The 17,932-nt window shown below is 50.6% G+C and overlaps 1 protein-coding gene across 1 annotated transcript; it reads right to left on the minus strand.

The window, feature by feature from the left end:
• Window positions 1-1,480: 1,480 nt before the first annotated feature.
• Window positions 1,481-13,191, minus strand: MYOZ3 (myozenin 3; the record flags this gene model as incomplete). The annotated part of the gene is made up of 6 exons (XM_079703869.1): window positions 1,481-1,649; window positions 4,845-5,007; window positions 5,472-5,610; window positions 5,709-5,768; window positions 6,749-6,903; window positions 13,131-13,191. 6 exons carry the CDS (start codon window positions 13,189-13,191, stop codon window positions 1,481-1,483), a joined length of 747 nt encoding a protein of 248 aa, XP_079559995.1.
• Between the last annotated feature and the right edge of the window lie 4,741 nt (window positions 13,192-17,932).

Consider the following 17,932-nt stretch of genomic DNA (forward strand, 5'->3'; position numbering starts at 1 on the left):
GTGATAAGAAACAACCACTGGAATCGGACAGATCCCCACTTGTCCCTGGACAAGTCACTTCCCCCTTTTGAGCCTGGATATCCACATCTGTAAAACGGGAAAATACCTTTGTCTCAAGGTTGTACTGAAAATTAGAAATGGGATATGGAGAGAACCTACTACCAGCCCAAGCACTGAGGCACCCAATAAAAAGCAGCCATAGTTATCATCATCACCACCACCTGCAGTGGGGCTTTCCTTTCACTTCTCTCCCTAACGAGCCAGCACACAGGCCGAAAAACTCCTGGTGGGGACTAGGACAAGATCTACCCTGGCGCCTGCTCTAAACGGTGAGTGGAAGGGGCTGGAAAGGAGTCGTCCTTGTAAGCACCCTCCTCTGCACCTGTCCTGTGTGGTGCCGAGCGCTGCCCCTTCTTTCTGACCCCATGGCCGCCTCCCTAGTCCAGGCCTTGTTCCTTCAAGGATCCTGGCGTCTAGCTGTACTCCTCTCCAGTCTGTGCTGCACACAGCAACCAGCGAGACCCCTCGCTCTCCAGCCTAAGAACCTCCCCATCTCCTTAGTGCAGCCCACCCCACTCTGGCCCCCTGAGGAGTCACTGACTCCTCTGACATTGCCATCTCCCTTCTCCACAACACCTGCCCCCATGACAATTCTGCACCTTTGCACTTGCTGTGCGCTTGCCAGGAATGCCCTCCCCGTCACACTCTCCCCATCACACCCCCTTCGCTTGATGGACTGTCACTCCTCTGAGGCCCCACTCGAATCCTCTGGTTAGCTTCCCAGAATCCCACCCCACACCCAGGGTTAGAGAACCCCTCCTCTGCTTCACTGGCACTTTGTTCCTCAGTTGTCAATTAGCGTGCTTTAGGGAAAATTAAGATGACTTCCTGCTTTGCAAATCTGTCTTCTCTACTGTCTTTTCCTCCCTAGGCTAGGGTCTGGGCTTACTCGCCACACCCTCTCCCTGGAGCTGGCACAGCGGCTAGCACACAATTGGTGCTTAGTAAATGTTATCAGCATAAATAAAGACCATCTGTGTCTCAGTAAAAGGAAAATCTAATTATCAGAGTGATTCATAGGTAGATAGGCGGCTAGTGAGCTCCCTGTCATTGGGGCAGTGTAAGCTAGACTACAGGATCAGGAAGGAGTGGAGGCTTGGATTGAAGTCATTGGTGGTTTGGATTCCTAAAGATACAAACTGGGGACGAGTTTTCCTGGAATCAGCTGGAAGTGCAAGTTACTAATAGAGACCCTCCACTCAGGAGATTCTGATGCTGCAGGTTTGGGATGGGCCAGAAATCTGTCTTAAAACACCTCCAGGTAATTTTGAAGCATTTCAAAATTTGGGAACTGCTGAACTTCGTGACCTTTGAGGCCATTTGTGTGTGATGGCCCTTCGTAAACTGTGAAGTGCTGTCCACGAGTCTTGGCTCCAGGTGTTACCCGAACTCTGAGATGGGGGAATTGAAGCGGCTGGGGCTACAGCTCCTCAGACTCTGGGAGGTCGCGGACCCAGCCCTGGGCCACCCTGTTGAAGCTGGGTCTAAGGCGGAGGAGTTCCAAGCCACTGGTGAGCTTCGGGACGAAGGGGGTGCCTGCCCTTGGAATGGTTTCCCCCACCAGGGCTCCTCCAAAGGGCACTGGTGTCCTGGGGAGAGAAGAGCAGCAGGGGAGGAAGGCAGTGTGGGAAAGGGTGGCAGAACAGACCTGTGGGTCGCCACGGGCAGCCCCCTCCCCTCCTCTCTCTGGGCCTCAGTTTCCCTGCTGCTCAGCAAGGTTTTGTACTGTCTTTAACAGGTTTCTCCAGCTCTGCCTATTCTCAAATCTGCCCCTAGTGGGGATGGCTTCTTGCTTTGAAATAGGAGTGAGGTTTTCAGTGAGAACTGGCTTGTCCTGGCAAAACTCTAGGTTCCTGTTAAGGAAGGTCCAGAAGGGAGTAGAATTGGAACAGTTTTTCCCTCCTCTTGTCATCTCCCCTTAAAACAATATATCACAGACTGGAGAGAGAAAGGAGGGTTAGAAAGAACACTGAGAATCAGAGACTACAGATTACCACAGAGACATGCCACTTCTCACCCATAGACTGGCAAGAATAAGTGATTTGGTAATGGGGCAAAGTTAGGGAGGCGGTGGGGCAAAATCTCACTCATATACTGCTGGTTGGAGAGTAAATTGGTGTTGCTCCCTTGGAGGGCAATTTGGCAGGATCTTTTTTTTTTTTGCGGTACGCAGGCCTCTCACCGTTGTGGCCCCTCCCACCGCGGAGCACAGGCTCCGGACGCGCAGGCCCAGCGGCCATGGCTCACGGGCCCAGCCGCTCCACGGCACGTGGGATCCTCCCGGACCGGGGCACGAACCCGTGTTCCCTGCATCGGCAGGCGGACTCTCAACCACTACGCCACCAGGGAAGCCCCCGGCAGGATCTTTTAAACCTGAGAATGTGCAAATTCTGTCAACCAGCAACTCTACCTGTAAGCATATGGCTTAGGGAAGCGCATGAACAAGGAAGCAGATATGAGCAGCAATTAGTGACAGACCAGAAACAAGCCATATGCCCACTGGCAGAGGAATGGATAAGATAAATATAGTATATTCACATGGCAGAGTACTATGTAGCAACTTAAAAGGAATGAAAAGAGATATAGGTATTAGAAAGAGGAGACTGAAAAGCATAATGTTGAGTGAAAAAAGCAAGCAAGTTACAGGATGAAATACAAAGTAGCAAAACACACACACACATGCACACCAAAAAATGCTACATCCCCATAGGTATGTAGCTGCTGGTAGAGAATATTCTCTTGTAGAGAATGTTCTGAAAACATACATACCAAGCTGACAACAGTGTTACCTTTGGGAAGGGAGCTGGGATTGGAGCATGGGGAACAAAGTGGCCCTACCTTTATTTGAAGTCGCCTAGGGTTTTTTTTAAGATAATATAAATACATGATTTTCAAACTATTTTTTAATTTTAAGAGAATAAAAAGCATTGCTCATTTAGTGTTTTCCCTGCAGCCTGGGACCAATGGAGAGAGGGGAATGCCTGCTCTGGGGTAAAAAGGCAAACCTTGGGCCAGGGCCTGGGTTCCAGCCAGGACAGTGTTTCTGCCTGGACCACCACAGCTGTGATGGCAACAGCCAGGCCCCGCAGGAACAGGCTGGGCTGTTTCCAAGTCAAGCAGGCCTCACGGTTGGGCCCTTGATCAGGAGCCCAGAGCCCTGGATCCTGAGCACAGCTTGGCCACCAACACTACAGTTCCTTCTCTCTCTGCCTCAGTTTCCTCTTCTATCCCAGGAGGGGTCTGGGCTCAGAGGTCCCTAAGACCCTCCTTATTTTGGTGGGAACATGCCTCAGCCTGTCAGAGCTGAGGCATGAGATGGATGGGTCTGTGACCTGAATGTCAGCTGAGGGTTTTAAATAGCTGGACAGGCAGGGTCTGAGGGCCCCAGGAGGAGAGACAGCACAGTCCTGCCTGGCAGGAAACCCCAAAATGTCTGCCAACGGTTCGTGGTTCACACGAGGCCTGTTGGGCCCATTCTTCCCATCGTGGTCCTCCCTGGCTCTCAGCTGTTTGAGGGCAGTCACATCCCTCCTGAGCAGTCTCTTTTCAAGGCCCAACACCCCCAGTTCCTTCAGCCCTTCCTCAGAGGGCTTGGTCTCCAGGCCTAGCAAGACAGACACAGTCTCCATGTGTGGTCTGAGCAGGTGCCAGAAGAGCTGGACTGTGGCTTCCTCCCTGTGGACCCTCCACTTTCTCACTTAATCCAGCCCAAGCCAGAGGAGCATTTTCCACAAATAGCAGCAGACTAAGGAAGCCAACTGAAATGCAGTTGAAATGCATCCCCCAGCCCAAAGCCTTCCTTCCTGCCAAGCTCCTGTCCTGACTGCTGTGATTTGTTTTCAGGCCCCCCAGGGCAGGATGTTAAATCTGTCCCTTTTAAGTTCTCCCCTGTTGGCTTTTCCAGCCATCATTTCAACTTGTAAATAATAATGATAATAATGGCAGCTACCATTTATTGAGAGCTTATCACTTGCCAGAAATTTTGCCTAAGGCCTCTCATGCCATCCTCACGACCATCTTATGAAGCAGGTACTATAACAGTCTCATTTTACAGGTGGAGAAAGGGAGGCCCAGAGAGGTTAAGCCACTTGCCCAAGGTCACACAGCCAGGGGTGGAGATTGCATTAAGCCCTTGTCGAGGGCCCACGTGCTAAACACTATGAGCCACTGCTTTGTGGCTCTCACCTCTGGTGTCCAACATTTCACTGCCACTCCCCACAGTGGTACAGCCTCAATATCACTTTCTAGGCCTCTTCCAGACCACTGATGAAAGTGAGGAAAACACTGAGCTGGCCTAGGACTAGTGAGATCTGGGGCCCCCACCCAGGGAAGGACTCGCACCTTGACGTCCATCAAGGAGATGGCACACAGCAGTGATGGAGAATAAGCAACTGGACTCTGGAGTCAGACAAAACCAGACTTGGATCCCAGCCCTGCCACTGCTTCCTTGCTTTGTGATTTTGGGCAGGTTGTTGATAATCCTCTTCTCCAGCAGAATAGGAAAACCTGTGGCACCTGCCCCACCCTGTTGTGGAGGAGAATCCAGCAAGATGTGTGCCACATTCACCCATTTATTCCCTGTACATTTATTGAGCACTAGTTAGTTGTGCTGAGGCAAGAGCTCTACTGAGTTTTAGCAGGGGCTCCATAAATGTATATAAGGCGTTGGGGGTAGAGCCCAGCCTATAGAAAGCGCTCAGGAGATGCAGCTACTGCTGTGGTTGTGACTGGCTCCAGTGCATCCTCCCTCCAGGTCTCTCCCTAAGCAGCCCGCCTCGTCTTACTTGTTGAAATTCCGATACTCCGCCAGGCTGGGGGTGTGACTTCCGCCTTCGCCCAGGTAGTCCTGGTAGCTGACGAACTCCTGCCATGGGCAGCTGTAGCCCTTGGGGATGGCCGTGTGGTTGAACTTCTCGGGAGGGACGCCCTTCAGTGGCTCGGCATAGCCTAGGGGGTGGAGCATGGCACGTGGGAGGCGGGCGAGCGGGACGCCTGGGTTCCTTTTAACCTTGCCGCCACGCCCCGCTGCAGACACTGTTTGGGGGGGCTAGGAAAGGGGAGTTGGGGGAGGGGGTGGAATGTGATGCTAAAGTTGCTCCAGCAAAGAGGACCCTTCCCCATCCCTGGAAACAAGGAGCAGAGGAATTGCAAGTTGGGGCGCAGACTCTAGGCTTGCCTCGGACCCTGGCTGGCTCTGTGACCTTGGCGCATTGCTGCGCTACTCTGGGCTTGTGTTGGGTCTTTGGAGTGGGGTGAGTGTGTGTGTGTGTGTGTGTGTGTGCGCGCGCGTGTGCGTGTGCGTGTGTTGGGAAGGAGGTGGACTAGACGCTCTCTGGATGCTCTTCCTGCCCCACCGTGGAGCTCGCCCACGCTACGGTCCCCTGGTCCTGGGACGCGGTCAGGCCACTTACCTGGCGCCAGGGCACTGGGGCTGTGGACACTCACTGGCCGGGCGGCTGTGGGCTGGGCATCGTCAGGGCCCTTGGGCCCTGAGGTCGGGAAGATGTGGAGCTCAGAGCGGTAATTCTGCCCCTCGGAGCTGTTGGCAACCTAGGCACAGGGGCTGGAGCTCAGAGGTAGTGGACCGGGGAATCTGAGCTGCCTGGCCCCTTCCCCCAGGCTTCCGCCACTTCGGGGTCTCTGTGCACGCTCACCGTCCCAGGTTCCGCTGTTCCAGTCACCTTCTCCTTGGCGCTTCCTGCCACGAGCTGGGGGGAGGGGAGGGGAGGGGCAAATAAACCGCAGGAAGGCTCAGCGGGGCAGGAGGTCAGGGTTCTCCCTCCACTAAAAAAAAAGGCAGCGGGTGGTGGGAGGTCATAATCCTAGAGCCCACCTCCCAGGGATGTTTTGGGGGGAGGATGAGTTGATAGTGTAGAGCGCTAAACCCTGGAACAGAGAAGTGCGCTTATATACGTTAGTTGCTATTATAGTATTGACCCTGGGCATATAATACTTAACCTCTCTGAGCCACAGTTTCCTTTTCTGTAAAGTGGAGATGATGATAATAATATCACCCTCTGATCATTAAATGAGATGATGCATGCAAACTGCTTAGCTAGTACCGTTATAAGCACGTAGCAAAGGTAGGTGTTTTGTCATTTTTATTATTCTGCCACATCGATCCCTCTCATCATCTCCTGTTTCATCCAGAAATTGAGTGGAGTAGGGTGAAAGTCCCCTGAGTTCATTAGAAGTACCTGAAACTGCCTGCCACCTTTGTGAAGCCAGAGGACAAGCCATTCTTGCCTCCCTTCTCTACCAGCTGACTGTCTGGTGGCCTTTGCCTTCTTCCAGTGGGAAAGAGAGGACGGCATTCTGCATTTTCCATCTTAGATCAAGCTCAAGTCTAATCTAAATCCTGCTTGCTGCACATTCAGCCCAGAGCACCTGACTATTCTTCTGCACTTTTTGTAGGAGCCAGAGTCCCTTCACTCCATGGGTCATCCTGTCTGATCCACTTTATGTATTGTATCTGGGGAAAGGTGCCTGAAGAACTAACCCTTTTCTAGGATCACCCAGCAAGGCAGAGGTCAATCTGATGGCAATATCACAGCCGTCCCCGGCTGGAACTTGAGGGACCCCCCCATAGAGGGCAGAGGTCCTATCTGGCTCATTGCTTGGCTCTAGGCTAACGATTGGCCCTCTCTGGGCCTCAGTTTCCCTGTGAACACAATGGAGGCCTACTCACCGCACGCGGGCTGGCTGCAAACTCAAAGGTGAATTTCTGCACGCGGCGCTGTCTCTTCTGGAAGAGGAGGGATCCTCGGTTGTTACGCAGTGATAGCTCTTCCATCATCAAGTCCTGGGGCACGCTCAGCTTCTTGCCCAGGTCCAGCAAAGGGACTGCCCAGAGAGGCCAGAGGGAGTTCTTACTACCAAACCCTCAGGGCACTCCGGGTTGCTGCCTCTAAGGGGACCTCCGCACAGCACCGTCCGCTGTGTATGAGAGTGCCGATTTTGCCCCACACTTGCTGACCCTGGGTGTCATTATTCTTAGGAATCTTTGCCCACCCAATGGGCGGAAATGACTCCTCTGAGTTTAATTAGCATGTGTTTGACACTCAGTGAAATTGAGCATCATTTCAGATGTTCTTTGGCCGGATATGTTTATTCCATGCATTTCCCATGCAGCTCTTTACCCATAGCGGTGGAGGTAGTGAGTAATGATCAGATCCTAGGTATCTTTTAAAGGTAGGCCATGGGTGTGGGATGTGAGAGACAGAGAGAGAGAGAGAGGTGTGGGACATAAAGGCAAGGTTTCTGGCCTGAGCCGCTGGGAGGATGGAGTAGCCGCTCTGAGATGGGAAGGCTGGAGGAGGAGGAGGTGTGAGGAAAGACCAGGCATTCCGTTCTAGACATGTCTTCTTTTAATGTTAAAATAGCCTTTTATTATTATAAAAACAGCATATATGTGCATTGAAGAAAGTTAGAAAATATAGACATAAAAGAAAAGAAGGGCTTCCCTGGTGGCGCAGTGGTTGAGAGTCCGCCTGCTGATGCAGGGGACACGGGTTCGTGCCCCGGTCCGGGAGGATCCCACATGCCGCGGAGAGGCTGGGCCCGCGAGCCATGGCCGCTGAGCCTGCGCGTCCGGAGCCTGTGCTCCGCAACGGGAGAGGCCACAACAGTGAGAGGCCCGCGTACCACAAAAAAAATAGAGAAAGAAAGAAAAGAAAAACACCATTTTCTACCATCCAGAGGTTGCCGCTACTAACACCTTAGTGTATATCCTTTCCTGTCTTTTTCACTGACTGTGTATTCATATGTGACTTTTTAACCAAAATGAAATCATAGCACAGCTGCTTTGTAACTTGCTTTTATCAGTTAAAGATCTCCACCTTTCCAAGTGAATGAATTTTTTTTTAATATAATGCCTAGTCTATATTCAAACTCCCCTAATTGTCTCCAAAACCAAGCATAACATTTGAAGAGCCTTGTAGGCATCCCAGCAGAGATGCCGAGGAGGGAGCTGGATATATGAGTCTAGTGTTCATGGGAGAAAACTGACCTGGACATAAAAATTGGGGCATCAGGAAGTACAATGATATTTGCTGTTGTTGTTTTTTAATGAAGACTGTCCCGTTTATTTCTTTTCTCATAGTTAGGACCAGTCATTATAGCCATGTAGACGGATTCCAGGGCTGATGACCGTCCTTAGTAGATTGGTAGCCCATCCATATCCTTGGTGCTTTCCCCACCAGCAAAACACATAATTTTATGTTGGCGCCACAAGGGAAGACTTTTGGAAGAAAGGAGTGTCAGCATGGTGAGGACGTTGGTAGGAGAGGGATATATATGGGCAGCACGGGCAGACTTGTCATCTCTACAATCAAACACACATAGGTTCATATTCCAGCTCTCTGAATGGTGTTTGGAGCCTGAGATCACCTAGGATATGAGAATGGATAAAGAGATCCAAAGACTGAGCCCCGGGGCCTCCAACATTTAGGCTGAGGAGATGAGCCCCAGCCCTGGAGCCTGGGAGAAAACACCCAGCATGTTAGGAGGAAATCTAAAGACTGTGGTGTCCTAGAACCAAACGATGAAAGCGTATCAGGGAAGATGGACTGATCAACGGAGTCAAATGTTGCTGACATGTCAAGTAAGAGGAGGGCTGAAAACTGACCATTGTATTTAGTAACATGGGGTTATTATTGGCAAACTCCGCAAAAGCAGTTCCTGTGGAGTATTGGGGTGTGAAAGTCTTATTGGACAGGGTTCGAGAGAAGAGGACAGAGGAACAGTTTAACACAACACAAGGAAGCAATGAACCAGATCTAGGATGTGGGACATTCTACAGGGCAGGTGGCCCAGTGTCTTCAAAGGAGTGAATGACATGGGAAAAAAGTAGGAGGGGGCAGTGTGTTAGATTAAAGGAGATTTAAGAGACATAGCTACCAAATGAAAACAAGGGCCCTTGAGGGTACAGTTATTATGCTAAGTGAAATACGTCAGATAGAGAAAGACAAATGCCATATGATTTCACTTGTATGCGGAATATAAAAACAAACAAACATAAACCAAAATAAATGATCAAACCAAACCAAACATCAGCACACATGTAGATACAGAGAACAGAGTAGTGGTTCCCAGAAGGGAATGGGGGTCGCGGGGGAGGGTGAAATGGGTAAAGGGGATCAACTGTATGATGAAGGATAGAAACTAAATTTTTGGTGGTGAGCATGCTGTAGTGTATACAGAAGTAGAAACATAATTTTGTACACATGAAACTATCAATACATAACGTTAAATATGAACCAATGCTACCTCAGTTAAAAAGTGGCTCTTATTTGGATCCCCGTTAACAAACTAGAAAATTGGAGAAAGGTGACTATAGGACTGGTTATTAGATAGTACTAAATCAACATTTAATTTTGTTCAGTGTGTTAATATCTTTGTGGCATGTAAGGAAATGTCCTTTTTATTACTTTCTGTGAAGTATTTGGGGGATGAAATGACATGCTCTTTGGGATTTGCTCTGGACCCCAGGAATAGAAGGAGGGCCACAGGGATTTGCACTCTCAACTTTTGTGTGTGTGTATGTGTGTGTGTGTGTGTGTGTGTGTAAGTTGGTAATAAAATGTGAAAAAGAGAGAAAGAGAGGAGGGAAGTATAGACGGCTGCTTTGAGGAGGTGTGCTCTGAAGGACCATGGCTGGGGACAGCTGTGGAAGCAAGAGTGGTTTGCTTGCTTGTTGGTTTGCTTACTTCCTTGCTTGTCTTTAAAGAGGGAGGAATAATAGCATGTTTGTTAGCTGATGAGAAAATCTGACGATGCAATAAAGAGAGGGGAGAATTACTGAAGGAATGTCTTGAGCAGGAGAGAGGGCAGGGCGGGTGTTCAGTGCCCAGCAAGAGGGGTTGGCTTCATACAGTGCAAGGAGAGCTCATCTATGATATCAGGAAGGAAAACCGAGAACAGGGACACAGATGCAAACAAGTGGACAGATGTGGAGGCGGGAGCTTGCAGAAGTTCTCTTTTGGCCACTTTACTTTTCTCGGTGAAATATGAAGCAAGGTCATTATCTGAGAATGAAGGTGCGGGAGGAGGTATTGGAGGTTTGAGAAGAGAGGTTGCTAAAGTTATCTCAGAGAACAGTAGGGAAGAGTGAATGGGTCAGGGCTGGGTGATGTGGTCCCCAGGCAACACTGAGGGCCATTCAGGTGCTGTGATTCATCCCATTCAATGGAATCCTAAACGGCCTTTTAAAAAAGAGGCTGATGTTTCTTTCATTCTTTCAGCAAATATAGAGACAGCACCTTCTACATATTAGGATCAGAAAGAAATCCACTGTAGATTAAAAGCGGGGGGGAAAGGAAATTTCAGAAGAATCTGTATTCTATGATCCCACTCATATATTTTTAAAAATAAGCACATGTTGGGCTTCCCTGGTGACGCAGTGGTTGAGAGTCCGCCTGCCGATGCAGGGGACGTGGGTTCGTGCCCCGGTCCGGGAGGATCCCACATGCCGCGGAGCGGCTGGGCCCGTGAGCCATGGCCGCTGAGCCTGCGCGTCTGGAGCCTGTGCTCCATGACGGGAGAGGCCACAGCAGTGAGAGGCCCGCGTACCGCGGGAAAAAAAAAAAAAAAAAAAAAAAGCGCATGTTTATGTATGCATTGAAAAATCTGCAAGGAGATATGCCAAATATTGGCAGTGACAATTTGGGGACCTAGGAAGGAGGCGGGCTGGAAATTGTTTGCATTGTTTTTGTTTTTGAACAAGAAAATGTACTGCATACTTAAGCAGATGAAAGACCATTTATACCTAAATACATAATAAGAGTCCCCTGGCATCATATTCTCAAATGCTGTTCAGATGAACTGAGCTCAATATTTAAAAAAAAAAAAAAAGCTATAGATAAAACCTATTTGACTAAGCAATTCCACTTCTAGGCATTCATCCTCGGGCAGAAAAGTTGAATAAACATGCCTAAAGATATACATACAAGGATGTTTACTGCAGTGACTTTTCGAATTGTGAAAACTGGGAATCAGTCTTGCGGTGCATGCTGCCCAGATGCCCTTTATCCGTGACTAACAGCTCACAGCTGCCACCTCTACAGAGAACTGCCCCGGTGAGTAGAGGCTGCAACAGCCCCCTTGCTGAAGATGAGATGAATTCTGTAGGGCAATTAATTTATGCTTTGGAGCCCACATCCTTACTTAGCAATTTCCTCTGCCGGATTGCGCTTTTGTCACTTCCCTTCTCCTAGGAGTGCGAGCTCAACAAGTCACTTGTTTGGGAATCCTCAGGCTCGACTCCTAAGGGTCCCAACCTGGGCTGAGCCTTCATGGCCTCCCTTAGGGGATGTTTGTGTATAAATATATATAATATCTTATATGCTGGGGGAGTGAGGGGAGGGGAGGGGTGAGGTAAGTCATACTAGGATGGAAAGAAGTCTGTGGTGTGTTGCTAAGTGAAAAAAATTTAAGAAGATGAACACAGTGTATAGTATTTAGCCCGTGTGTGTGTTTATATAAATATGTTTATATATGAACAGAAGAAGGATTTACACAAAATTGTTAACAGTGGTTATCTCCAGATGGTTTTGTTATGAGGAACTTTCACATTCAAAGTCATTCATGTCTGCTTTGTCTGAATATTCTATAAAATGAATGTTTTATTTATATAACCTGTGGTGAAGGAGCAGTTTTGGAGACAGAGATCTGGGGTCAAATCTCAGTTCTACCACCTACTATATATGTGACTTCCTAGCTTCTCTGACCCCTGTTTTCTCATCTGCAAGATGGGTGTGATCGTATCTAATTTACAGAGTTGTTGTGAGGGTTATATATATAACGAAAGGTACAAATGCTCTTAGCACAGTATCTGAGACATAGTGAGCGCACAGTAACGGTAAGTGTTTTATTATTATTATTATTTTACAATGGCTATCTTTCGGCGGTGACACCATGAGATTTTTTCCTTTCTACTTTTCTTTAGTTTCAAAATTGTCCTTAATTAATACCTTAGCAATCGTCAACAATTCACGTATTTCCAGTCTGGTGTAAATGTTGTGTATCAGTATTTGGGGGTCTGTAATTAATTAATTACTTAGACAAGAGAAAAGAAAATGCATTGCCTGATTCTTCTAGTTAGAGCATCGGTACCTCACAAAGCTTGTGTATTTCAGCACAGAAAATCATGGAATAAAAAAAAAAAAATGACACCAACAAAAGGAGGCAAGAACACACAAAACAAGTTAAAAGTATGACTCACACATAAAGTCATACACATGATTAAATACTTCCTAGAACACTGAAGGAGGTAAAAGCGCAGCAATGGCCTTAGACAGGGGTTTGTCAGAGCTTGGTTCACTTCCCACCTGCATCAGAATCACCTGGGTACTTGGCTAAAAGGCTAATGTATGGCCTCCTCCCCAGGTCCCCTGAATCAGAATTCCTGGGGGTTGATGCTGGGAATCTGTATTTTTAACTAATAACGCCATGTCACTGCGATTCACAGTGAAGTCTGAGAGTCCTGACTTAGCTAAATTTGTTTTTAAAATATTTGAAATGCTCTAAAGTAGGCCAAATCAACAGACTCCAAAATTATGCCAAGAGGTCTTATAAAGTTGATCATCATGTATTTTAGATGGTTTATGCATTGGATGAATGTGCTTTTAAGTGAAATGGTTTGAGTCAGATCGGGCAGCCTATTCCTGCCCCCCTGCCCCGCTCTCCCCTGACCCCTTGTCTCTTGCCATGGGGGCTCAGGGAGACCGCCCAGTTAAAACAAGCAGGGGCAATCTGTGGGACGCTTGGGCCACTGTTAGGGTTGAATCTGGGACCAGAGCCCTTAGAGCTCCATTTGGGGCCGAGGAAAGGACTTAGGTGGGGGCAGGACCCAGTCTAGGGCACTCAACCTCAGCTCTTGGGGGTGCGGGCGTCAGGGCAAGGCCCTTCCCAGTGCTTCGGGAAGCTTCCCAGCCCAGGTGGCAGATTGCACAGGCCAGCCTCGAACTCACACCTGTTTGCCCAGGCCTGGGGCCGGCAGGCCCGTGTGGCTGCAGCCTGGGAGCAAGAAAGCATGGGATCTGAGGAACACTCAAGGGCTGGGTCAGCCTTACCTGGTTCAGTGAGGTCTCCCATGGTAGTCATTACTGGCCCCTTCTGCTCCTTGGGGATCATCCTGTGGAGGAGAGACTGCCACAAATGGTCCAGGCTACCTCCGTTCCTCCCCAGACCTCCCAATCCTTGGTGTACCCTACCCCAGCCCTGCGCAGCCTTGGCCCACCCCAAAGTCTCAAGCAAGGGCGTCTGAGCCGGAAAGAGGAGGCTGAGGTCCATGGAAGAAAAAGGAGATGCTCAAGGTCACACAAATGTGCTTCCTTGATGCTAGGGAAGCACACACTCATTGGGGGTAGTTTCTGGGACATTAGGAGAAGGGGAGGCAAGGGTCTCTGACTGTTGCTGTCCACTGACTCAAGTGAGCGCTAATCAGAGGCTGAAAGGGGTTGGAGGTTGAAGTCAGGGGGAGAGGAGCATGGGTGGTTAGGCTGAAGCTGCACTGGGGTCTGCGAGCTGCGCCCCTCCTGTCCTCAGGACTCGGCTCTGAGGCTTGAGGGCGCAGGCTGGTCCAAGGACACTGAAAACAACCATCAGCCCCCTTCCTACCCCCGTCCTTCAGTTCACTTACATGGTGTTCTTTTCTCCCTCGCTCCTTCTCTCCCTCTTCCTCCATCCCCCCATTTGCATCTTATGGCGTGTCCCAGGAATCTTGGAGGTGATTTACAAATAAAATGAGGTCCAAAGCCCCAGAGAGGCCCTGCAGGCCCCAAGTCCAGATCCCCTAACTCGCCCCCAGGAGAGAAGGCAAAGTCCTTGAGCCTCCTGACGGCTTTACCAACCCTTGTGCCCCTCTGCTTTGCTCCCAGGATTTTCTATATTTCTTCTTTTAGAAAAACAATCTGCCTCCATCTGTGACCCCGACGCCCATACCCAGCCCCGGGGTCAGTGGGCGCTGAGCTGGGCGGCCTGGATTCTAATCGGTGTCCCTGACTCTCTCGGTAACTGTGAGCAAGTAGCTCTCCTGTAACCTGAAGAGACTGGGCTACATCATGGGTATCCATGCATGTGCTTCAGGGCATACACGAACCCCCTCAAACTGCATGCAAACATGAGCACACATGCATGCCTTGGGGGTGATGCCCACGAGCTGGTGGACAGTGCTCTAACTGGGACCACTTAGGGTTCCACAGTCCCCGGATCTGTTTCTTGACAAACACTCTCCTTACAGAAATTCACAGACATTGGGAAGGATCCCCCCCGCCTCATTTTATAGACAGGGACCCTGCTTCCCTCTATTGCTGAAAGATCTTGGAGTCCTGAGCAGAGAGCCATTACCTACCCGAACTTTGAATCCTAGCCACCCCCCTCCATTTAACCCAGAGTAACCCAGAGCTTAGAATCCCTCCCTTCCCAACTCAGGATCCAGGCTTCCACGAGGCCCCACCCTCCCCGGACCCCCTTGGGCCCTTCCTCTGCTTGGGGGAAGGGGCTCTGGGAATTGGCTCCCCCGCACTGCCCACTCCCCACAGCGCCTCGATCTCCCCTTGAGTCCTGGTACCTGAGAGATGGAACCACAGTGGGCAGGAGGGAGTGTCAGACCCTCAGATTAACACCTCTGTCGGGAAGCTGAGAGTTGAGTGGTCGGTGTCTGTGCAGGCAGTCGTCAGTGAGCTGGGTGTGCCTTGCCTCTGGCTCCGGCCTCAGCTGACAAGAGTTGTCCTTGCCTTGTTGTGGCTCATAGCCTTATTTCGGGCTGCAACAGGATCCAGGGACAGATGCTAAAAGCACCAGGCCCCAGGGAAGACAGGTGCCCCGGCAGCAGGCCCTTGCAAACAGAAGGCCTTGCACACGTACAATACACATACATATGCACACACCAAAGTCACCTGGAAACGCTGAGTGAGTCACCGGTCCCCTGAGCTTGCAAATTGTATCCTTAGGGCCTAGATCGGGACCTGGTAGGAACTCAGTAGATATTTGTTGAATGAATGATTGAATAGGTAGATTGATGAATGAATGAATTGTCCCCCAGTAACTTTGTTTGACTTGTTCATTCCTCCTTTCCTTTCTTCCTCTGCTTCCTTCCTCCCTCCCTTCTTCCCTCCCTCCACCTTCTCACATTCTCTGAGCCTCTCTCTATGGACTGAAAATAAATAAGGCAGGGCTCTGTCCTCAAGGAGCTCAGCCAGGCCTGTGTCAGACCTGTAAACAGCCTTTGCGACGCATCACGGGAAATGCTCTGGGAGGGCCAGGGAAGGGTGCCACCAGCTCGGCCTGGGGGTGGGGAAGGCCTCCCAGAGGAGGAGGCATTTGAGCCGGGCCTTGAAGTCTGAGTGGGAGCTCACAGGCAGAGAGGGGCACGGGCGCTGCAGGCTGAGGCCATGTCACACATAGGATGTGAGGGGCCAGCGAGGAGAGCTACAACTGGGGGCTGGGGTGGTGCTGAGAGATGAGGCCAGGCAGGTGGGCAAGGGCCAGATCACAGCAGGCTTTTCAAAAGTACAGTGTATCTTACAAAGTGCTGTTGGAGTTTAAGGCGGTGGAATGGAGCAGTCACGTGGTCATTTTCCAAAGATATCTCTGGCTGCCCTGTGCAAAGTAGGTTGGCGGGAGTTAGCCTTCAGGCAGGAGGATTTCACTGTGGTCAGGTGAGGCCTGGGAGTGGCTGGACTAGGGAGGTGACAGAGGGCATGGAGAGGAGGAGAGGGGCTTCAGGCGTATTTGAGGAATCACCAGGTCCCGGTTAGAGACTGGATGTGGGAGGTGAGGAAAGGGCCACTCCCGCTTCTGGATTGCATCACTCAAGGAAAAAAATGGTGAGGAGTGGGGGTGGGGGTGCAGCTTGGAGTTGGGGGCAGAGACTGAGTTCAGTTTGGGGTGAAATTGGTTTGGCGTGTCTGGGCACCAGGATCACCAGTAGGCAGGGGGATACTGTGCTCAGGAGAGGTTCCTGCTGAAGATAAAGATTGAGTCAGAAGTGCACTAACCACTACCAGGGAAGGGTGGGACCAGCAGGGATGCTCCGGGTCCAGGTCAAGGAGCTCCTGTACCTGTGTGCTGGATAGACTGTCCAAGGGCATTATCTCTTGAGAAGAAGCCTGGACTCTGCTGTGGACCACCTGAACTCAGCTTCCTGCCCGTCAGAGTCCTTTGCCCAGCCTCTGCGGGGCCTGAGCTTTTAGAGAGGAAGGTGAGGGATGTTGGCCTCACCTGGGAGTGGGGCCCCAATCCCCTTCTCTGGGCAAAGGACGCCCCCATCAGGAGAGGAGCACTCCTGACGGTCTGGATCCTGAGTTCTCTAGGGTTGCCTGGACTCTGCCGTTACCTCTCATAGGGGCTCCTCCTCCTGTCTGAAGCCCCAACCTGCCATCAGGAAGCAGCCCCAGAGCACTGGGCCCTGATGCAGCTTGGCCCTGGCCACTCCAGTGACAGTGTCCTGTGGTCAGGGCCTGGGCAATACCACCTTGAGACATCACCTCACCAACTCACTCATTACACAGATCGGGAAGCTGAGGCCTGGAGAAGGAGTGGGTTTACCCAGGGTCACCCAGCTAGTGGATGATAGGACCAGAACTTCAACCCAGGGACTTCTTCTATGGCCCAGAGTGTTTTCATTGTTCCCCATCTCTGCTCATGATTGCTACTTCCCAAGCTCCCATCCCATGTGTATCAAACATTCTCACCCACCCAGCATCCCATGGATTGTTTCATGGTTGGGGAAAAGGGAAGGGCTTTAGACATAGCTGAAAATGACAGAGGAGACAGAAAGATGCAGGAAGCATTTATTGAGGGCCAGAGCTGAATTCTACAGGAGGCAAAAGGCAGGACACAGGCAATTTCTAGTGGGTTAGAGGAGAGGACTGGGGGAGAAGGAAGTTACAGGGAGAGAACAGCCAGACAGAACTGCAGCTTCCCAAGGCTGCCTCCTGCTGGCTCTTTGAGGGAAATGCAGGTAGAAGTGGATTTTCTCTGCCACTGCATCAACCAGTGGCCTGATAGCGTCTTTTCTCTGAAAGAGGCCCTTAGCCCCAGCCTCCCATGCTACAAGGGTCCCTGAAGCAGGTGGGGACTTCAGTAATGTGATCACTCATCACTGACAAGTTGGAGCACCCTCTCATCTTCCTACCAACAGGGCCTATGTTCCCAATCTTTAGGCCCTGGGAATCCTTTGGGATCAGTCCTTTATTCCAAAGCACCCCACCCTCTCCCTGACTCCCATCCTAACCCCAGCTTGCCCTAGCCTCACTTAGGGGTTCCAGGTCTAAATCACCCTGAGGGATGGGTAAGTCTCCTCCTAACCCCAAAATCACCCTCTGTCCCTCACCTTTAGCAACATCCTGGTATCCTTTCACTTACATACATACCTTTGATCCTTAGCCAATTCCAGCCCCCCCCCACACACACACACTTAGTTTCCTGAAACTGATATTCTGAACCTCTAGAGGGCACCACCAGCCAACTCTGGAAACTGTACGACTGAGGCACATTCCTCCCTGTGTCCCTCCTGGGAATTGGAATCAGAGTCACTACAGCCTAAGGGACAGGCTAGGACCTACAGCCAGGCTCCCCAAGGTCACTGGGCACCACACACTGGCTAGGCCAGAGTGTGATGGGAAAGAGATGAGGCAGAACAGGGCCCCCTCATCTGGGCACAGTATGGATGCTGGGGCCTGAAACTGAAGAGTGGAGTACCCCCTAAGGAACCAGAAACACAGGCAGACTCTGATCTAACCCCTCACTCACCCACCCAAGCTCATCTCCCCAGCCAATCCTCCAGCACTACTCTCCCTCCCTTCCTAATACTGTGGAATGCATTTCAGGACTGGAAGAGCCCCAGAGGTCATCTGAGCCAATCCATTCC

Source organism: Hyperoodon ampullatus (genome assembly GCF_949752795.1).
Source record: "Hyperoodon ampullatus genome assembly, chromosome: 4".
Lineage (NCBI taxonomy): Eukaryota > Metazoa > Chordata > Mammalia > Artiodactyla > Ziphiidae > Hyperoodon > Hyperoodon ampullatus.